The sequence below is a fragment of the Eleginops maclovinus genome, chromosome 3 (genome assembly GCF_036324505.1).
Source record: "Eleginops maclovinus isolate JMC-PN-2008 ecotype Puerto Natales chromosome 3, JC_Emac_rtc_rv5, whole genome shotgun sequence".
NCBI classification, from domain to species: Eukaryota; Metazoa; Chordata; class Actinopteri; order Perciformes; family Eleginopidae; genus Eleginops; species Eleginops maclovinus.
In genome coordinates, this window is record NC_086351.1 from 13,496,779 (window position 1) to 13,519,896 (window position 23,118).

Genomic DNA, 23,118 nt, shown 5'->3' on the forward strand with positions numbered 1-23,118 from the left:
CCACCTTTATCCAACGGTTTCTTTCACAACTGAATAGTGATAATCAATGTAAGTAATATATCACGTAGGCGCTCTCATCATAGGTAGGTTTTCTTTTACAGACCTGAGGGTAGTCTTTTGATCTCAACTCAGTCCTCAGATGAGGCAGCCTGTGGTCAAACAAGCACGGAGGAGAAGGAAGAGTTGAAGAGAGGATGTCCTGGTACAGACCCCTGTCTCTCACGTCTTCATACAGATGGCTGTGAGGGTCCACAGGGAGGCGGGTGACATCTTGAAAAGCACATAGAATTGCATACATCAAACATGAATAATAACTAAAAGCAAACTTTAAGATAAATCTGAATATACCCCAGGGGGTCCTAGCTGATTATCACAAGGACTGATTCAGCTCCTTATTGGCTCGGACTGCTTCCTATTTTGGAATAGAGCGAGATGTTTACTGTTTCCTTGTTTACTCTGAGGTATATTTATGTCTCACCGTGCCTACGTGTTTCCTCGGGGAGAGGGCTCAGAGGCGGCATGTAGTCACCGGTGGGGTAATAATAATGGGAACTTTCCTGAAATGAACAAAAGAGATAGCGTCAGCTCAACTTTGGCCTGAGGTCACCTCAGGTAAAAGAAGAATCCACATGTTGCACCAGTGCCAACGAGGGTGCAGTGAATTCTTTGAAGGTCCGTTCACGCATATTACTATCCCACCCCCCCCTGAAAAAGTTTCACCATGCAGATAGTTATTTAAAACTATATTGTTGTTGCCCTGACATTTTGATAACCATGTATTTTTCATAGTGTCTGATGTGAAATGTAGCTTTAATTTGTCATATAAATCAAATTTAATCAAATCAAATATTATCTTTGATTTCATTTCTGGGGCAAGCAGTGCCTTTAACGTAGTGCAGATGAGAAGTAGGGAGATAGAGGGGAAGACGCACAGCAAAGGCAGTCAGGCCGGATTCAAACCTAGGTCCACTGCATGGGGATCAAGCCCCAGTATATGGCCGCCTGCTCTACCCACAGAGCTATACAATGGCCTTCATTTTTGACCTCATTGATAACTCAATGTAATAACACAAGACTGACCACTAAAAGCTCCAACCGTGTATGCAGAAATCACAAACACAGATATTTCAAAACCTGGAGGAATAAAACCAAGCCCATCTACACTCGAGGGGCTGATATCTCTGCAGGAGGTTTGGGAAATGTGTTTTTTTGGTAATTTGGCTGAACCTGCCCTTACAAGTATGTACCATTTTAAATGAGGGGAAAGACAAAGGCTGCCTCCGAGGGGATTCAAGATCTTATTATACCCCGTCCTGACATCACAGCGCGATCTGTTTTCTTCTTCCTCAGTAAACAGTTTTCTTCAAGGTTCAAGTCCTTGTGGGCCTTTTTAAAGTACAAGATGATAATTTCTCCCAGATCGATGTGCATTTTGAATACTAATTGTGAGATATTGATCTATGTTCCATCTCTATGCACAGCTAAAGGTTTCATTAGTTTATTTATCAGTTTTTCTTGTTATGGCTGAATTCTCCACTTCCTCTTCTGCCAGATCCCATCACCCCCTGCCTAACCTCTTTCCTCCCTTCATCTGTTTACTCAGCCTTCTCTGCTGCGTGTCTGCATATTTTTCTATCTACCCCTTTCCCTTTCGCTCTTCCCGCTCTTACCGCTGCATAGCTCTCGTAGACATTGCTGTCTGTTTCAGATCCGGAGTCGATGAGCAGGGTGCGCTGGGCTGCGGCGTTGATCTTTTCTCTGCTCTCATACTTATTGGAGTTGCTTACAGTGGAATGACTACACCTGCATGGGGGAAATTAGATTTTTTCCTTTACTTTCTTGAATTATATCCTAACATTATTACTACTTAATAACACCAGTGATGCAAAACATTGAGCACACACAGCTCAATATTCTTAATGCACATGTTCTAAATAACAATTTTCACATTGATGACTCTAATAAGATTGGATATTGACAGAGGCTTGTTGTTTTGCCAGCCTGGCTGTTTTAATAGCTGGTTCAGCCAATGGACAAGGCCTGAGACTTCTCTTTAATACTCCTTCTGAAGGGCCTTAACTTACCCCTCCTCTTTATTCTTCTTTCCATCAAGCACACTGCTTCCTCTACCCCCTGCAGGGGGAATATAAACAGGAGGAGAAAGGCTTAGTGTTAGGAAATTAGGACTCGAAGAGAGGAGCATCAGCTCATAAGCACTAAAATTGATCAGAGCAAAAAAAGGGCCAGAGAGTGTGAGTGAATGAAAGACAAGCGAGGTGCGAAAATCTATGTGAAAAAGCAAAGGGCAGTGGGAGGTGAGGAAAGAAAAATACAACATAGAGAGGGGAGATCCTGACAGTTATACTGAATAACAAATAGAAAGAGACAGAACGAAAGATAGAGGGAGGACATAACGCTAGCAAATGAGATAAAAGATATGGACGAAATGCAGAAGTGACAGATTTGAAGGATGAATGTGGCATGAGGCTGAGAGAATAAGCGGTAGAAGAGGAGACAGGATAGACGGGTAGAAAAAGGGACATGGAGAGATGAATAGAGAGTGAGAGGCTGAGCTGACAATTGCATCATGGATCTGGAGTAATTGCTTTAGAGTTCTGTTGAGGATTCGGGACATTATAATGCCAGAAAGGGATAGGGGAAATACTTTCACATCCATAGATCAAAAGATCATTATGGTTACCTGTCTGGCCTCGCCTCCTTTTCCACCTTAAACCAAAGAAGCAACCCACTGAATTAAACACCAGCAGGACTCCGAACACCACCGTGAACACTACTGTCAAGTAAGCGGGCAGTCCACTTGCACCTAGTTGACAAAACATCAGAAACATTAGCTCAATGCATGATAATAAAAGTTAAAGAAGAAGAATTCAGAAGTGGTACGGACCATCTCTTATTTCTGTTAATTGTTTAAATAATAGCAGAGGGGAAAACTATGGGCGGGCACCATGACAACTGTTTCTCTCATAGAGCAAACATTAACAGCCTTGGAGGTGCATACATTAACATGATTTAGCCAAATGAAGCTAGCTGCTGTACAAACAGCAATTTCCAACTGCCCTTAAGAGCTTTTTTCAGGGAGTTGTGAAAAAAGACTTACTCTGTGAGTCTGAGTCAACATCTGTTGGGACTCCTTCTGGGTCTGGCCTCTCTGTAGAGGAAGAAATAAAAAACAGAAACGAATTTGCCTAACTTCTGAGCATAACATGTTGAATATATTAGATTATCAGACAGTTGTACAGTGGAGTCCTTTCAGTGTCAACCTGGGGTTACTCCAAACTGACCCTTGGTGGTGATGGTCAGTACTGCATTGTTGTCAGCATAGGCGCTCTCTCCCATTGCATTGAGAGCATTGACAGAGAAGTTGTAGGTGGTGACAGGCTGCAGGCCGGCGACAGTGAAGGTTGTAGCTCCGGGAGGAAAGACATCCACATACAGAAAACTGTCTGACTGATCCCAACGGTATCTGTCAACCAAAAGGTTCTGTCAAGTATGGGTGTTTTATTTTGAAAGGGTATCATTCTTTAACCAACATCTTTCCTTGACATCTCACCTTACACGAAACCTTTGCCGCAAACCACCGTTGAAGCTGGGGATCCACTCAAGAGTGACCGAGTCGTGGGAGACGTCGACTTGGCCGAACGCTGAAGGAGGATCTGGGTGATCTGAGGGCAAAATTAAAAAGTATGCACTCTGGATGTTGTGTGAATACTGAAGAGCGGAACACCTTCACTCGACGGGTGGCTATAGGAAAAGGCTTTAAGTCCTAAGAAATGGAGAGGTGTGCCATGAGACAGTCAAGTGATTATATCTGCAGACTCTGAAATAACACCTGAGGCCCTGCCGGCCTATACGAGCGTGCATCCCCGCTTAATGCTTCGGAGCGGTTAAAAATACATAAATTGATAACACTAAAAGAAATTGCAGAGCTGATGTTCTTCAAGATAGAAATAAAAAAGGAATACAAAAACGATTCGAGATATTCTCAATTACCCAATTGAATTGATTTTAAAACCAACATTATTCTTATCATTAGATACAGTATGTGTACCAGAAGACTGCTAAATATTTAAATTACACTTCAAGAATTGAATGAAGGAAACTGTTAAAAAACTACCAACGATAAATAACAAAAAAGAATATAAATCAAGAGAGAGAAATATCATCATCAGAAGATGGTCTCTTCTTATTGGCTGTTTATTCCTTAGGCTTCCAAAGATCACCGTTTTCACGGTGCACTACTTTATCGGCTTTTATCTTAAGGTTGTGCTTTGCTGTATGGATGATCAGAAAACACGGCCCATCCCTTTTAGAGCAAAGTGGCTGATTTGTCCAATTTATCCAACCAAAGTCTTGCCTGACTGATGAAGCCTCTTGATTATTATCAGTATTGTTAACACAGATCAAAAGAGGCTATCCAGGCCTTCAGTCTGACATGAGGCACTGCTTCAGTCAGGGCAGTAAAGGGAAAGTAGATTATTTTGCATTTGGAGCATGGAAAGAAAGGAGGGTGGTTGTAGGGGCAGAAGGAGAGATAGTCAAGGAGAGAAGGAGGATATATGGTTGAGCAGCAACATAAGAAGGGGATACTCTACTCCTCTCTTGCTCCAGGCTACAGCCCAGTTTGTGGAATAAATAATTCCCACTATCAGCTCTACTCATAAGATTCCAGGGCGAAGAGGTCAGCCTTATTTGGATCTCGTCTCGTTCAAATCCAAAAAGCGCTGCGCTAAAAAAAAAACCCCACTCTCTTTTCCTCTTGAGCTCTAAAATGATAAGGAAGCATACAAAATGTATTATCACTGCGTCAGATTAATTATGAATATGTGCAGCACTAACAAAATGACTGGGGAAAAACAGGCCAGAGTTGGATTGTATTTTATGGGTTTCAAAGTAAACATTAAATGTGTCCAATGGTGGCTGTGGGCCTTCGCTGAGAGCAGCACTGAGTTGATAATGGCGGTTGTTGCAAAGATACACTGGTAGCTTGAAGGCAGAAAAGTCTAAGCACGCCGGGAGAGTGAAGCATATCGCTGCAGTATTATCAGAGGGGGAAGTGAAGTACTGCTATGGGCTGAAAGATAAGGGAGAGATAGGGCAATGGAATAAGTTCTTTAAAGGGCTGACACTCAGGAGAAACAGCACTCTCCAGTTTACAGAAATATGCGTGTTCAATGGCCCTCCCACAATATTGTAATGATGCTGGAAAAGGCTGATAAACCTTGGACAAAGCAGTACAGACGCGATTATTTTTGAGATGCTGCCAAATTAGAACCAAAGGAATAGTTTGTGCCCCACTGCCAAGTACGTGATACGCATAATCCCTACATGTTGTGGTCTCTAAACACTGACTTTGATCATTTGCCATTCATTTAAAGATGCACAAGGTAATTTTAACCACTAGGGAGCAAAAGGATTTGACTAAACTGATTGCACCGAAGGTCTGACATAAAACACTGAAGGTGTAGAAGGTTACTTACACGTCTACACTAACAAGATGAACTCGCTTTGTAGCTCTGGTAATTCTATCTTTTGATCACTAGATGGTTGCGTTCTCAATCTACTCCTCGAATTGGCCTCCCGTTCATTACATGTCGTGTAGGTGGAAAGGGTGTGTTGGTAAGAACATAAAGGCTTTTAATGTTTAGCATATGTGCAGGCCAGTTAAAAAACAATGAGCAAAAATTGGCTACAAGCAGCTTCAGTTTTGTGGAACTGCACCGTTGGGTGTTAATTATCAGTGGCTTGTTATAACTAGTTACCGTTCACAACACATCATTACATTAAAATAATAATTTCTACGTTTAGCTTATTGCTGCTGCAGGATCATGTGTAACACCACGAAATCTCCTCCATCTGAAGCCAAATAAACCTTAAAGACCCATTGAATTATTATATTAAAAATGCCTTGCTCCAACGCTGAGCCCGGGTTCTTTTTCGTACCTCATGAAAAGTTGACGTTTTGAAGGTACATGTTTTTTTTACATACAGAAGGCCAACTTGAGTCACCCAGAGACAAACACACCAATACAAACAAAACTCCCAAATGTACTCGGATGCAGTACTTGTGCTGACGAGCTGAATGTCGAGTGAGTCTTCCCCGAGCGAGTTGCGAGCCGTGCAGCTGAAGACAGCATAGTCCAGAGCCGTGCTCACATTTACAACTCTAACCGTGCTGGTGTGAAAGGAGCCCTCCCTCACGGTCCACTCCTCATACCTGCAGCATGCACGTACGCACACAGACACACACAGAAAGAGAGATAAATCCCGAGCAGGCAGACAGCAGGGATTGTGATGTCCTGCAGATCGCACTAAGTCACCCAATTTCACACATCAAAGAAAGCATTAAACAGGTATTTGCATAGTGAAAAGCAAAGTATAAAATGCACTAAATCTGGATTTAGTGGTGAAATAGCAAGGACTAGCTAAAGAATATATTATATTTGGGTAAAACTTATTCTAATTGTGAGGATTCATCAGTATGAAACCAAATGCTGACAGTAGCACTGAAGCTAACAGTGTGAGGAAGAGTAAGAACAGAATAATGCAAGCTCTCTGACCTCGGGTTTTCAAAGTCTATGCGAACACCATTTTTTTCCCAAGAGAAGTCGATACGAGGAATCCCTTCGGCCTGACACACTACCTCAGCCGTTGTGGTGCCGTCACCTCTACTTGCTACCTTCCTCCATTGCGCTCCTTTCTGAAGATTAGGTTTGACTACACAAGACAAGACATGGAGGTTATTCATGAAGAAAGCGGACATAATACAGGAATGAGTACATGTGAGTACCCTCTTATACTGAGAATAAATACTAAAAACTCACATTGCACCACCAGCTGCACATCTACAGTGGCAGGGGGTGCTATGTCGTTATTGGCTGAGCACTGGTAAAGACCAGCATGAGCACGAGTCACATCATGGATGGTCAGAAGGCCAGATTCGTCTTGCTGGGTCTCCTGTCCCATCTCCACCTCCCCTTCTCCCTGCGGAAGACAAAGTGAGGGCGAATAAGCAGCAGACAGCAGCTATTCCTCAAAACACCCCCCCCCCTCCTCCTGGGTGAGGGCTGGAGTAGGGGGGAGGGCAGTGCGAGTAAAAGGCAGGTAGACAGTGAGGGAGAGTTGAGCAGGAAACCATCAGGGCTTGAGGTCGGGATGGGAAGGGCGTTGGGGGAATGAGCGCTGAGGACAGAGAAAGATAATGCTAAGGGTTGGAGAGCCACAGGGAAAGAGAAACGGGAGGGGGTGGGTAGGTTGAAAGCGGGACACACACTATTGCCAGGGGGTGGGTTAAACTGGAGAAGGCATCAGTAGATACAAAGACCACGCCACATTGACGAATGTGCCCTTTAGTCACGCAGCGGTAATGAAAGCTATTTTTCTGGATTTGGACCGTGTGGGGAGCAGGAAGAGGTAGGGTGGAGGGATAGTTAGAGCCAGTGAAATATGGTGCATCTGTGCATTTAGAAAGGCCAGTGATAAACGGTAAGAATGGATAAAATAATAGAAAGCAAGCCAGATAAAGGTAATATGATTCAGGGGATGATTCTGTGTGTGTGTATCCCAAGCTCTTACCAGCCATTTCCAAGAGAACATGCCGGATATAATGGGGTTGGCATCTGCCACACATATTAGGTCTGCCGTTTCCCCCAGGTTCACTAACACAGGGTCTTTCTCTGCCTTGACAATGGGAGCATCTGAGAGTAAGAAAAAAGGACAAGGCTCAGGCAGGAGCAAAGGTTAACATGCCAACTTTGGAAAAATCATTTGTCAACCCATTAAGCAAGCACGCCACATTGCTATAATTAGCCTGGCACTCGTTTGCCTTTGAAATTGTGCATAACCCCGTCTTAATTCGCCTTTGTGTTTGAGATGGAACGCTTTCAACTCTTCTATACGTTGGAGGATTACAGATGCTTATGCAACCAAACTGAGAATTGTGCATTTGACCCAGAAGGCCCTCCACTGACAGCTGATTCCCACATGACAGACTGACCAGCTCCCCTCTCTTCATTAAGTCTCCTTTCCTTCCTGACTGCTTGGCTCCTCTAGTCGTCATTTGCCCCTACCGCATAAGCTTTTTATACTTCCCATGAGTGCTATGTACTAGCAGCAATAAGGCCATCACTTCCTCCTTGTCTAAACCTATGTTCGCACTTGAAGAACAGTAGTGAGAAACACTAGCGAGACACAGACCTCTGGGTTGGTGGGATCCACCCGTGTTGGCCTGCTAACCAAGACCGACATTGTTAAGTGGGCTACACCGCCACCCATAAAAGCTACTACAATCATCCATACATAATGAATATCTACAACTGTCAAGCGCAGTCGGTTCAGGCCGGCAGAATCCATTAGGTGTGTACCATGGGCTTTGGTGAAACAGGCAGACCTACATTTTCAACACTTCCATTATTAAATCATCAGTATCGGGGCAGAGGGTTGGAGCTAGAGGCGAGGCCCCGGGCAGCGGTGGAGATGCACGGCCTTGCATGGAGGCCTAATGAATGTGTCATGCTTGCTGGGTAGGGGCTGAAAGCCAATGTTGATGTCTGTGTGCGTGGATGCTTCAGCGGTTCTGATACTCAGCAGCTTTAGACAAGTTCAAAACATGTGAGAGGTCTACTGATTCAAATCCAAAATGGACAGCTATTGCAACATTCTATGAAGGAGCCTATACAGCTTGACTTGTGACCCACACGGCCCCAAGCTTTACCTGCAAATCTGGCATGCTAGTAAAAAAAAAAGAGTGATCAATTATGAATGAATAGCAGGAAGGTGAAAAGATAATGATTTTTATACTCCCATCCTTTTCTCTCATTTCCATCCCCTTTGCCCATTTTCCTCTGTTAAGTGCTCTAGGGAACTTTAATTAAGCTTTAGGAATTATTGTAAATAATTTAACTTGCTTTCAAAAGGTAACTGAAAAATTATTCGAACACCTGGGGGAAAAAAATAAAGTCGTGTTACCACTGCCATGCATGTCATTTTTTAATTCAGGACTCCCACACCTTCTTAAGCATCACATTCAGGACTTTTCAAGCCCAATTTCCCTTAAATGTAAGGACTCAACACAGCTCTAAGAAGGTGCGTGAAACAATGATGCAACTGCAGCCGACACACACACACACACACACACACACACACACACACACACACACACACACACACACACACACACACACACACACACACACACACACACACACACACACACACACACACACACACATATATTATTTACTTGGTAAAGGAAGAAAATATCAAAAGAGCTTGAATTTCTATTCTTGCAATAAATATATAAATTGAAGCTCTTTCTATAACCTCTATCCACCTACTGTATATCAATTCACTTTCAAGAAATTCAAAGACATGTGGGAACCATGTTGATATGTGCAAAGTACTCTACAGGTGAGGTTATTTCACTCAAACATTGAATTGGTGTTTGGGATACATGTGACTGCTCATCCACTCTGTGTGTGCACTTCTTACACAGAACATCCAGCATGATGGAGGCTTGGTTTTCTCCCTCCTCGTTGGTACACTTGACCGTGTAAACTCCGGCATTTTTCCTTGTCACGTTCTTGATCTTCAGAGAGTTGTCATCTGACCAGTGGAAGCGCAGATTCCCCTCTTTATAAAAACATTGAAACGCACACGCAGAGACGCACACACATGCAAAACAACGGTAAATTAAGTATTCATTACACTCTCATCAACCGCGTGTCCTCTGGCCACTGGTCTCTAAGTGACATCTAATCCTGCATTATTGATTGGCCTGGCAGGATTCCCACATGAAGCCGACAATAGGCTGTGTGAGAGACACCTCCTCTACCGCAGCAGTCTGAATGCAATAGGTGGGTTTCCACATTCAGGATACATTTTATGGTGGGGGCTGCGTATGATGGAGCTAACAGAGTTACCACAGAAAGAGAGTGGGTGCAGCAGGGCCCTGATGACACCGGCCTGGAGGAGAAGCCAGGTTTAGAATCGCTGTGTTGTATTCAGGGAGACAGCAAACCTCATTTAGACTGCATACATTAGAGCCATAATGAGAATCACATTTGGCAGGGTCCCATGCTGGCTAACCTGCCATGTTTTATTCAGACCCTGAATGGCAGAGCTGAGTGCTTACTTGCTGGCTCAGCTCAACTAGGACCTGGTTTATAGAGCCATCACACAGCCTCGGATCACCTTTGACCAGCCTCTCCCTGCGGTGCAGCCAAATGCAGGAGACCTCCTCCGGGTTAGCTGAGACCAGCAATGGGATGGTTGCCATGTCATCCTCCAACACCTGAATCTGCACCGGCTGCTCAGGGCTGAATTCTGGTGGGTCTGACACAGAAACAGCACACCAAGTCAGCTACGCAAGTTGGATTTACACCAAAAATACATGAGCAAAGGCGTGAATACAAACTCTAGCACACAGAATGACAAGAACGAGCAAAGGAGAACACAAAGACACACAAAACATATTGAGCATGGAAGCAGGAAGAGACACTAATGAGAGTCAAACCAGTAAAAAAAAGTCGACATCCCACCAATGAATCCAGATCCAACCAACTTCCCACACTTAGATGGCGGGGGAGAAAGGCAATGGGGGAGGGAGAGGGACAGGCATTAAAATGACGAGTGACAGTACTGTTGTCCAACTGCAGCTCCGCACAAACACACAGTGACATTCCTTCATGCTCATACACAGTAGTGAGCTTTGAAGCAGAGGCTGGCTGCTGCCTATGAAATGGCATCAAAGACAAACATGGCCATGCAGCAAAGCAAATGCACAATTAGGACACACTGCCTCAGAGCTCAACAGACCCACAAATCCAAACAAAGGTTTTTCCAGCAAACAAAAAGCACACGCACATACTATATGCTGACATTTCTGTGCAAAAGTACATCAGTAAAGCAGCTTACATCCGCACCATCATAAAGCACCATTATGCATCGTTTAAGAAAAAACACATCTCATGGTCACTTGCCAAGAAAGAAGGGAACAAACAAAGCAGGAATGAAAGAAATGAACGGTTTTCCCTCTACTTACAAAGCACATTGAGTTTAAAGAATGTGTTAGCCCCCTCAGCTAGCACAGGAGTGTAGGCCTGGCAGATGACATGCTTGTTGTGATGTTGTGAACTCAGATTCAGGGATAGGGAACTCTGCACTGACACACCACCAAAGTGAGCCTTCCTTGGGGGCTGGTCCTCTCCCTGTAACCTAGGATACAAATTGCATCCAGCAAATGAAATCAACAGGAGAGTTCAAGTTCATCAAACAATCACAATTTTAACCACATTACAGGAGTCATTCAGCACTAATATTTAGCAGGGAACTGCTGCTGTCAGTGTCAGTGGGACTCAGGAGGCAGGAAGCGATATAAAACAGATTTCCTCTCATTTTTATTCATATCCACATGTTTTTCTCATTGTGTCAGTACCGATTGATTTCTGGGATTCAACAATTTTTTCTTTTTTTTGCTTTTTCTCTTAGGTAAAAGTTTTGCAGAGATTAGAAGAAAATATATTTGTTTGTCCATCGTAAGAAAAACAAGTCTGAATTTGAGGAACATAAAATGCATGGATATCATTTTATCACATTCAGACTGTCATATGTTTTAGAGTGGTTATAATTATAGGATCTTTACAGTTTTGGGCTCAAGAAATACAATTGGTCCATGGATCCTAATAAAGCCTTTGAAACCCCTAGATCAGGGGTGTCCAAACGTTTTTCACCGAGGGCCACATACAGAAAAATATACAGAGAGCTGGGCCACTTATAGAGGTAAATATTGCCTCATAAGTGAAGTTATAAGTTAGCAAAACAAATCAAATGTAGGTGTATAATGCACGATACTTTCAAGTGGTTTAAGGAAAACACATCCTACATCTCATCTCTCTTTAGGGTTTCATTAATTTTGTTGGCAGCTCATTCCTTAAAACAGAAGCCTCAGATTGCTTATAATAAGAGTAAATATGAAGGTTCGATTTCAAGCTTGTTATAGAAATAAGTTATTGGGCTTTTTTTTTTTTATCAACTAAGATTTGTTAGAAAATGTTTTATATTCTAAATGACTGAATTTATTTGAAAATTGGGTTCATTGATATATTTTAACATATAAGCAATCAAAAGTTTAATTTGTGGGCCCTATTCCATTATACTTTTAGAATTTGCTGAGGGCCGATTCAAAATGGCCTGCGGGCCGCATTTGGCCCCCGGGCCGTAGTTTGGACACCCCTGCCCTAGATGGATTAAAGTGTGTGTTCACCTTCTGAAAGGCTTACATACTGCTATTCAATAACACAAGTTCTGACACTCTGGAAAATCACATTTCCTTTGTTTAGCTTTATTTAACAGCAGTACCACAATTTCAACACTGCTGACGTATTGGTGACGTCCACTCCATTCTTATGCCAGAGTACTTGCACATGGCACTATACCTGCCATGGTTCAGCATGTTCGGAGTGTCTGGAGTTGATATTTATTGCCTTAAATTAAGACAAATTCCAGGGAAATTCTAAATGATGTCGCTGTATGTGGCCCACTGTTTATAGTACACATATCTATATATTATACACATCTGCCATAAATATCTGTTTATATGTAATATATGCATCTGTCTATACCTCCTCATACAACAGTGTAAAGTATTTAAATTACTGTACAGTGTATTTAAATACTTTCTATTTATTCTACATATGTATATATTTTACATCTTTACATACTATTACTTAGTGTTGTTATTGTATATATTTTCTATTTTATTTATCTTATTTGCACTATACTGTATATGTTGAGTTGTTGGAGGAGCCTGGGATATAAGATTTTCATTGCCAACATATACGCTGTATCTGCTGTGCATATGACAAATAAAACCTTTGAACCTTTGAACTATGGGCCTTCCCACCCATCGCCTTGCCAAACCTGACTGCGGCCAAACTCCAGTAGATGCTGGGCTGAGGGTTGCTGCTTCCAGACAGGCACTCCAGAGTGAGCATCTGTCCCTGCCGTAGCACCTCCTGCTTGGTTGAGATCTTCATACTTACTGCTAGGACTAGAGCACCAAAAGCAAAAACACACAATCTTAATGCACTGACAATATCAAGAGGAGAAGAGTACAACATGATATAGCTGGAAATCTGTGTGAAATGGTTTCAAATAAATCTATTCATCTGATATTGTGCTTTTCTCTCAGCATGCGTGACTGTGTTAGAGCTCCGGTCTAACTCACATTGAACCTTGAGCTTAGTGAGCGCAGAAATTATCTTCTTTGCTTTGTTTGTGGCATCACAGCGGTAGGTGGCCATGTTGTCGCTTGCCGTCAGAACCAGGATCAGTTCTCGAGCCACACCCCGCTCAAAAGACGTCTGCCTCAGTGCATCAGTCACTGCCCTTCCATTCTACAACAGGAAGGGAGGATATTACACCGGGAAGAGTGTGTACTTTAGATATATGGTCCAATACACACATACAGTACACACTAACCTTGAACCAAGTCAGAGTCGCAGTGGGATTGCCTCCAGTAGAGAAGCAGATGAGACGGACCGTGGTGCCTGAACGAAGGGGGACATCTGGAGGGGGAGTATCGAGCCATACATTTTGAGGGGGGTCTGATGTAAGGAAACAAAAAGAAGGAATTTAGTAGTACATTTACACTTATTTTCAGCAGCCCAGTAGTTTATACTTCATTTAGAGACCATCACTCATGGCCAGTCATAAAGAATATTTTCTATTTGAAAAGGGGAACAGAAAAAATTAACACAAATGAGACAAAGCAGGCGTAAAGAATAGCCACATTCTGTGGGGAGAATTACATATATCGAAAGCAATTTCTTTTCCATTTTTGCATTTCTTGACATTCAGAGCTTTGATTTGGGCAACCGAGCCCTCCTGAACCAGGATGGGTGTACATTTGATAACATATAAAAAAGTGGTAAAAAATAAAAGGTCACTCTCCTTGCATATGTATTTTATGCTAGTTAACTCAACAACAATAGAAACTTCACCAAGGCTTACTGACAGTAGACATTGAGGATGTCGAACTGGGTCTTGGAGAAGTGGGTTCCCTTGTTGAAAGCCTCACAGGTGAGTTTCAGTCCATCGTCCTCCCGGGAGACCCTGTGGGTCATGTTGGACATGGTTGTCATCCCACCATTGTCTCCCTGCGGACAAAATGCACACATGGCAGTTCAGTCAGGGGACAGACAGACTTGGTTTCGGGCATTTTCAGTCTTAGGAGAGAGGGAGAAAAAAGAATCAGGGAGAATAACAACCCACATTGGTTTGTCTTGGCGAATACAGATGGCAAATTAGCTGCTGTAATGAGTGATGTTGTGCATGCTCTTTGATAAATAGCATATTCATCTGACTCTCCTGCTTTGCACACTGTTTTAAATTGAGCGAAGCATCATTTCGCACCTGCCTGATAGTGGCCATGCCTGTGCAGCTCATCTGGTTATTAAAGCCATTATTGTGGTGATTACTGTAAAAGCCCCAGTCAGAAAGACTAACAAAGACACTGGACAGGAGCGTCAGTCTTCATTAACCTCACACTGTTTCAGATGCATTAAAGCTCACACACAGCACCACACTGAGTGCCTTGTGCAAGATCAAATGAAAATGCTGCTGCCAGATGAATAAAGAGCTTGTTTAAGAACGCTCATCTTCTGTGTCAGCTTTTATTCACTTTGATCTTATTAACGTACACAAAAGAGGAGAAGAGCAGCAGAATACTCTTTTTAGAATCACCTGCTGATTCATTTGCAGTAGGTCTATTCAGACACACTGCTCATGGTCATACCATTTCCTTTCATCTAAAAGGTTCACAGGAGGTCACATTTTAGAGGATTCTTTTTTAATTCAATGAGAGGCATTTAAAAAAAAAAGTCTATTACCCTCAAGGCAAATTTAAGGGGGCAATGCGTTTGCTCTTTATGTATTATGGCTTGTGTTCACAAAAAGACACAAAAACATATCCTACTGCAGTATTCACTTTAAAAGAACAAGCATGATCATTCATTTAAAACCCATTGTGTACACTACCCAACATCATTGTTTCTACTTGCTTGGACAGATCACAACCTAGTGCTGCTTGTGTGCTGTGTAGTCCCACCTCTTCCATAGCTTCTCCGGTGGAGTTGAGTTCCTTGTAGCCCAGCCACCAGCGGATCTGGACAGGTGGATTACTGGATGTGGCGTGGCAGCCCATATTCAAGTCCTGCCCCTCGGTGGCCGTGAATGACCCCACAAGTGTCACCTCTGCAGGCTCAACTGTTGTAAACGCACAGGCAGGCAGACATATGAAAACAAGTCGGTAAAAATATCACCCATGAATTCAACAGCTACCTTTTCTGATCACAGAGGCAGCACACCTATTTTGGGATATGAAACATAGAGCTGCATCAAGGGTGAGAAGGAAAATCACTTTGAGTGGCAACTTGTTTTCTCAGGGGGTTTACGCCGTGGTTTCTAAAGTCTGCTTCGTTTTAACCACAGAGGGAGACAGGGGTACAATAGCTGCAGGCAAAGCGATGCAGCTGCATAAAGCCTTCCGGGGAATACAAAGACTGGGGACTGAGCTGGCAGACATGGCAGATATGGGGAAGGAGGGGTCATGTATGTAAATCTTAATGCTTATTTGTGTCTTTCCCACATGAGACATAGAAAGCGACGCCTGTGTGCATGCCACACACAAAGAATGTTGGAATTAAGCAGGAGCCGTGAGGTAAAAGAGGCATATTCATATTACACCAGTGAGACGTATTCTGTGCCCTCCAGCCTCTGCCAGTGCCTAGAGCGCAGTCAGGCAGTCAGCAGCTCATTTTCAACATCCATGAATGGATGACTGTGAGGCATGGCACAAGGGTCGGTTGGGGGCTTTGTTGGGAAAGGTGGGGCAGTGGAATAACTTCAGCCACCCTCACATGGAATAAGCAAGAGCTTTCTGCAAGGACTGTTTCTAATTCGAAGCATATTTACATAAAATAGGTGCATCAATCACATTAAAGCCCTGACTTACATTGTCTGGCTCTGTAGTGGTAATCAGGCCATTGTTAGTCTCAATGCACTAAGGCTGCTGAATATTAATTCTGTATTTGTTTTATAGTTGCTGAAACAAACATTTTAAATTCAAAGAGAAATGTATAATCTATTAAACATGGGCGTTACTATCGCACAAAGTGTAGGCTGTACTGCCTCGGGAGTGTGCATTGAAGCAAATCAGCTAAGTTATTGTAGCAGCTATGAAAGAGCGTGCCGTGATACTAATCTGAAGGCGGTCGGAAATATGGGCCGCAGCCATAATAACCATTAGTTTCATTAATGATATTAGCATTAGAATTTATGCTGGGACAGCAAAAGAATTGCTTTTTGAGGTAAGACTCTTATTATATTGCTCAGCCTTTTGTCCATATCCTAAATAATCCATTGCTGCTCGTCCTGGCAGGGCTTTGAGTATAAATGTGTGTGTGTGTGTGTGTGTGTGTGTGTGTGTGTGTGTGTGTGTGTGTGTGTGTGTGTGTGTGTTTCGTCGCTGTGCACTAAGCATTACTTTCACTCACAGAGCACAGTGATTTTGCGGCTAACAGACAGAGGTGACTGTGACACCAGATTGGCGCTTTCACAGCGCACCACTGCCTGGTTGTCTGTTGGGCAGATTTTCAGGATGAGGATACTGCTGGACTTCTGCGCCGCAGCGTCCTCTTCCCACGTTGTCGACAGAACTTCTTCATTCTGAATTACAGACACAAATACAAAAAAAAAGCAACATCAAGAACATGTTTCAAAAATGAGCACAGTCCCATATGGCGTGCTAAATAAAGTACAGAAGCCGCTAACATTGGGATGCTTACACTGCAAGTTGTTAAAATAAAAAAGCTAATTTTGCCAGTGTGACAGTGTGTTTCAGAGCCTGCTTAACAGATGGTGCTGAAGATTTACCTTGGTCCAGTGGAGAGTGGCTAGGGGGTTTCCACCATGAGATACACACTCCAACATGAGCATGCTTCTCTCTTTGACTTCCTCTCTCTCTAGACCCAAAATAACTGGAGGCTGAGGTGGGTCTGCCAGGAAATGAGAGACAAAAATAATTTGGAATTTACAAAGAGAGAGACTTGCATAAATGGCGTTAGAAAGCAAAAGGAAAAGAGGGTGAGGGATGAGAGAGGATGTAGCAGCTTGGCAAAACGGGCATGGAGTTACCATCAGGAGGATAACATAAAAAAGAAACTGCACAGCGATGAGAACACTCTTGGCAATTGAGTAGGGAGCATCCGTATTTGTTGAGACAGGGCCAATAAATTGGGCACAATCAACATGACTGTGGGATAAGAGGTCCAGATCTGATGAGAGCATTAAGTATTAAGGGAGCAGTGAGCTGGATCCAGTCCATAAAGAAACATAACAGATGTTCAAACAGTAATAAGGCAACGTGAAATATGAATAAATCACAGCCCCCTTGAATAAAATATAGGCAGTAAATAGGGGAGGACGGGCCTTTGTTATTGCTGCAATCAGTTTCAGAGAGCAGGCTGCGGATCCTGGGCCAGTGTGACAAATTGCCACCTTGCTAACAATCTGGCTGGCTGAAAATGGCCACCGCGCTGGCTTTGATGGGCTGGCATGCTGAGTAAGACTGCAGCGGTGGTCCCGAGTTCTGCAACATTAGCACTTAGCACCGTGCCTATGTTGTTTAATACAGAGCAGGAGACGGAGAGGCGGGAAGAGTGATCACGGTTATTGGTGGCTGTTAAAAGAGCAGCAGCTGTTTCTAATGTAGAAGAGTACAGATAGAGACAACATTAAGTTTTTCTAGTCAGCCTGTGGATAACACGGCAGCTGAGCTAGTGAGCGCTCACTGCTAAAGGTGTCAGCAGCCCTGCTCCACTTTAATCAACAACGTGATTTAGGCAAGGAGAAGCAGGTGGGAAGACTCTCGGGCCTAAACAATCAATTACTTTAACTGATCAACAGAGTAGAAAATACTAAACCAACTGTAGTAAACAGTAGCTGCCATGACACACTGTTTGTGTGTTCAGCAACAATGGCTTTCATTGTTGCCTCTACAAATAAGAGGAAGAAGAAACGCCAAATACAATGAGAGCCAAAGCAGCTCAACTCACCTTGGTGTGCTGCAGCAACAGTTTTTATTATATAACGTCACGCGGTTTGTGATAATAGCATGAAAGAAAAAGCAACAGAAACTGCCTCCCCTCCTGCCTCAGTGGATTCTAAATTTAATTTAAGCTGATGAGCACAAAAGTTTGCTAGGTTAGTTTTGTGGGATTCATTATCGTTAACTGTGGTGGCCTCAGCTTACTGTATTAGTTAATATTATGGTAAAAAATTGGTTATTGGTTTTGGTTGGAAATAAGAATAACTGTGTAGATCATTTTAAGATTACTGAATAAAACAGTAAATATAAATGGATCCATGGCACCACTGTGGACTAAGCAGTTTTACAGTAAGAAAACAAGATAACTGCATCTTTGCTCATATTAATCTGAGCCCACCAGGGGAAGCTGTGTGAACTGGAGGCCGTCACACTCATGTTGTCTCAAAGTAGGTGTGAGTTTGCCTTCAGGTTGAATGTTTCTCCTTGGACTGCTAACAAAGACTGATTGCACATGGACGGATACCCTTGGGCCTCCCGGAGGTTGGATTCTTGTGTGGTTGAGTGTGTTTGTACACAAGGGCTTTTTTTCCTTTTTTTTGAAGAAAGGGGGTGTTAACTGTCAGTTTAAAGACAGGTTAAGACACTCACAGTGCACGTTCATGGTCATTGTGGTCTCCACGGGCCGGAAGAGGGCGGGGTTCTGTGCATGACATGCCAGCTGCCTCCCATTGTCAGAGTTCACAGCAGTGACCCTTTGGGAGGAAACAGAAACACAGACAAAATGAGAAGGTGAAAAGACTTAAAAAGAGTTAACATTGAGCCAGGTGAAGTTTTAAAGTAGTCTAATAAATGATCCTATTTAAGTAAGATGCTTTATAAGTAACATGTGCTTCAAAGTATCCATCAAGTTCCATAGTAAAATGCTTCATGTGACATGTGATGTTTGTTTTATATGTCTGTTTTAGATTTAGTTAAAACTGGTGAATTATTGGGCATGCCACAATATACTGTTAGCTGGTGGAGTTGGAGATCTTTTTCACTACGCTCTCTATACAGCTCGGTAGTTTAGTCCGAGGGGTTTCCAATCTAGGAGTCACAAGATAAGTCTGAGGGGCTGTGAGATGATTCATGGGGCAGGATAGAAGAAAAAATAGGTTCTGGTCCAACAACGTATCCTTGTATCTTTCACTTTTTCGCTTTTATTTGTTTCCTGTGAAACATTGGATGGATTGTAAATTCAAACCATGTAAGGAGAAAAGAGGGAAAATGTCTAAATACTAAAGTCAAAGAAATTTAAATCGAAACATAAAACTCAAACTATGCACCGTTCTTTTACAACCCTAAAAGGGTTAAGAACCACTTTAACAATGTCTTATAGCCTTTCATAAATGTGTTTCCCCATGAAGTTACTTTATTTAAGCTCATAAATATAACTATCGGATAGTGTAGGGAAGCAATCTTTGCTGCACTTGCCTCTGAAATGTAGTTAACAGTAGTAAATGGCTAAAAAGGCACTACTTCGTACAAGCTCCTCAAATTAGTTCTAAAGTAAACAGTTCTTGAGTTAATTTACCTTGCACCGCAGTGTAGATTGAAAAATGCACTTTGTAATGTTCATTAAAAGAAACACTGGTCCCTCCAATGCAGTGGTTTTATTTCGAGCCTAGTTTACTCTCTCATGTTTTCTATTTCAAATTACAGCACGATGTCGACTGTAACAATCACACCCGGCCCGCTGCTGTGAACGCTCACTGTGAATATGAGGAAGGGGCATCAATATTGCTTAAGACCTCGGCTGCTCTGCCACAGAGCTGAACAACGCTGCCGCTCCTCAGTACCAATGTTATCTCAGGATATGACAAGAGGTTATTATCTTTGACACAGAGGAGACAAGCTGGATTAAAGTAATCTATGGGCCTGTTTAATGTAAAGGCACCTGGCGAACCTGTGAGGATCGGATCTGTCTCGCTGCCAGAATGTAATTTTGTGCATTTGACAAAGCTAATTTAATCGCACAGCGCCAAGTAACAGTTTGCTGTGTGTAGAAATGCATTGTACTCCCTAAAACAGAGGGAGAAAATAAGAGTGGGGTGAAAACAAGGAAAGGGAGAAAACAAAGACTGACTTGGGGAGATTGAGCATGTTAGTGAGGGGAATGATTTTGGCAGGCGGGCGAACACATACGTTACTTCAGCATGCGTGTTCAGGAGCTTATCCTTTGAGCCAGACATGGTGAAAGACTGTGCACCTGTCAGCTCCACTCCATCTAAGAGACACAATGGGGGGAAGGAACACAAAAAGCCAGAGTTCTCTGTGTGTAAATGTGTTCATGTGAAACAGAAACATCAGTGTTATTCTCGTGTGGAATCGTAAATACTGAAATGTGATGGACATGTGTATTTCTGAGTGTGCAACACTATATGTTCAGTAAACATCCCACTGTCTCAAACTATTTTTGAATCGAAATCCTACAGCGTTATAATAACATCAACACAAATGTGCGTTTTTTGAAACCAATAGGGATGTACATTTTGACATGAAAACCAATAATGTATAGAACTACAGCACAACCTTCAGCAATATACAGTATAATAGGTGTGACGGGGGAGCAAGAGGCAAAGACAGAAAATGGAAAAATTGCTGTTGTTTTTGTAAACAACTCCAGAACTTGTGCCACATTCTCTGTACATGCAACGGTAAAGTCGGTAGGAATTGGAATTTCAAATGTTAGGCTATTTCCTCCCACACAGTCTGCCACCTTCAACTGTGCTATTCAGAGACCATGAAATAAGAGATCTTTATTAGTCTCATATCTTATCTTCTATGGTGTTTTTTATATTTAAACATTCAGGTTGCAACAAATACTTCTAACCTGTCAAACTGACTATTTCTGTCACATTTGCGGCGACTCACCTTTATAAATTGTGATGTCAGCCACGGGCTTTGCGTCCGGGGCGATACAGGTGACCGTGTACTTTGACCCTGCCACCCAAGGTGCTGCCATGTCCACCACAAAGTATGGCTTGGAGGGGGGAACTGGATGAGAGAAACAACAGCTCAAGTTGTATATTTATGCCGTCATTTACCTAACATACATCAGGCTAATCTTTGGTTAAAGGAAGCAGACGCTGTCACAGATGGATATTGGCCTACACGATGATGATATTATAATAAGCGCTCGCAAACATTTGGAAATGACTGGAATGTCACGCTGTCAGCTTTTGAGTGATTCACTACAGCGAGGTTTGATGTTTTGTTGTGTTAGAATACAAATTGTGGACAAAAAGAGAATACAGAGATGAAATGGTGATGAAACCGATCCAGTAATAATCTATCATAGCAAACACCAAACACTCCTCTACTCAGATCACCCCCAAGCTAAATATGTGCTTTCTGGACTGATCAAAGCAGTATTCACTTCTCCACTGTTCTACTCTACAATCCTTTTATCTGACCATAAATAGGAATTCCAGGAAGGGGAAAAAAAACTGCTTTTAACACAAAGGACTGGAAATTGTTTTGCAGTAAATTGAGGAATCTGTCACCAACTAACAATCAAAGAGATCTGTGAGATACTCTTTACGAAGACTATCAAGCTAGAGGAACCTGATTGTCTATTGTGCCAGCTTTAGGTAGTAGATGAGCCTGTATAATTACATATTATGGGTACTGTTAAGGTAGTTTTTCTTTCATCAGAGATCAAGTGCAAAGGCTACCTGACGTCAGAGATTGAACGGGGAGCTCAAAATACAGGCAAGGTAAATATGTGTGAGAGAGACATGAAAGCCTCTGGCAGAGGAGCAAAGAGGTATGGCCAGAATGAAAAGTGAGCGTAAGACAAGCTTCAGAAGAGAGCGGGAGCACGAGGATACCTGCTGCTGAATTCTGGGATAAGTCCACTGCTAATGTGCGGGTAAACAGCTGGAGCACAAACAACCACATCAGCAACACATTCTGCTCATCTTCCTCTTTTGTCACATACGATCTTCTCCTGTCCACTAGGAGGAGCTGTTGCTGTGTGCAGGGCCGTCCATTGGCTCCAGTCTGCTATTGAGACAGATGAGATGTGGCTGCAGCTCCAAACTGATTTAAAAGAAGCAATTGAATCTGTGTGGACTGTGATGGGTTACCTAGAGCACTGCAGAGGCGCGCGCTGCAATAATGAGATGCATTTGTTTGTTTTCCCCCCCTCTTCCTGAGAAGATGACTGGGCCATGCATCTATTGACAGCCCCTGCACTCTCAATCTACTCAGGCCCGCACGATTCAACATAGGCGCATCACTTGTTGTGCTCCAGGAGTGTCTGGCAGCCTAACAAATCCTAAAATAAGAATAATGATATGTTCACAAATGAGGCAAGCAGGTATCTCGTTTTTTTCTTCGCTCGCTCATGCTGGTCCTCTTATCTTTCATTCACTCAATCATCCTCTCTCTAGCATCCCGAGCCCACCCCCGTCTCCCCACACTATCCTTCTTGACCACTGCAGTTAAACTGCAGAAGTGCGGGGGAAGGTGTGTTCCAGCTTGCACTGGGAATTAAAGGCTGCCATCCATCACATCAAACAATGTGACCCAATCAGCTCAGTCAGGATGAACATTTGTACAAATGTAATAGCACATGTGGACAACAACAACACACACTCTATTCAATTTACTGGACATGCACTCAGAGCAAAAACAGACAGCATACAAGCTGTTCTCAGAATTAACTCTCTCTGCCCCTTTCTTTTCTAATTGCCTCTCTGCTTTGTTATTTTGTCTCCGTCTCTCCCTATCTGTTGCTTTCTAGTCCTATCTCTCTTATTAAGGTACATATATGAACACAATAATAGATAGGCACGCAAAGACTTGCTTCTGCCGATCAGACGAGAAACAGTGAGCCGCAAAATTTGATTCATTAGACAAATACAGACGGATGGATGGATAAGGCAGATAAGAAGCAGATTAGTAGACACACATCAATATGCGTACCAACCTTTGTTTCTCTCTCATTC

At 42.8% G+C, this 23,118-nt stretch overlaps 1 protein-coding gene across 1 annotated transcript in view; it reads right to left on the bottom strand.

Moving 5' to 3' along the window:
* nphs1 (NPHS1 adhesion molecule, nephrin) overlaps positions 1–23,118 on the bottom strand; it is a 37,819-nt gene that overhangs the window by 1,695 nt on the left and 13,006 nt on the right. Inside the window, exons 5-29 of the mRNA XM_063878624.1 lie at positions 21,038–21,160; positions 20,309–20,390; positions 18,773–18,876; positions 16,951–17,072; positions 16,572–16,743; positions 15,125–15,282; positions 14,033–14,174; positions 13,498–13,622; positions 13,244–13,412; positions 12,937–13,066; positions 11,060–11,232; positions 10,210–10,350; positions 9,508–9,648; positions 7,594–7,715; positions 6,843–7,002; positions 6,579–6,735; positions 6,084–6,235; positions 3,572–3,683; positions 3,303–3,484; positions 3,119–3,169; positions 2,702–2,824; positions 2,085–2,133; positions 1,671–1,803; positions 479–557; positions 104–270 (exon numbers count right to left, since the gene is read on the bottom strand). Coding sequence (XP_063734694.1) covers positions 104–270; positions 479–557; positions 1,671–1,803; positions 2,085–2,133; positions 2,702–2,824; positions 3,119–3,169; positions 3,303–3,484; positions 3,572–3,683; positions 6,084–6,235; positions 6,579–6,735; positions 6,843–7,002; positions 7,594–7,715; positions 9,508–9,648; positions 10,210–10,350; positions 11,060–11,232; positions 12,937–13,066; positions 13,244–13,412; positions 13,498–13,622; positions 14,033–14,174; positions 15,125–15,282; positions 16,572–16,743; positions 16,951–17,072; positions 18,773–18,876; positions 20,309–20,390; positions 21,038–21,160 — 3,269 coding nt within the window. The remainder of the gene's footprint in view (positions 1–103; positions 271–478; positions 558–1,670; positions 1,804–2,084; positions 2,134–2,701; positions 2,825–3,118; positions 3,170–3,302; positions 3,485–3,571; positions 3,684–6,083; positions 6,236–6,578; positions 6,736–6,842; positions 7,003–7,593; positions 7,716–9,507; positions 9,649–10,209; positions 10,351–11,059; positions 11,233–12,936; positions 13,067–13,243; positions 13,413–13,497; positions 13,623–14,032; positions 14,175–15,124; positions 15,283–16,571; positions 16,744–16,950; positions 17,073–18,772; positions 18,877–20,308; positions 20,391–21,037; positions 21,161–23,118) is intronic.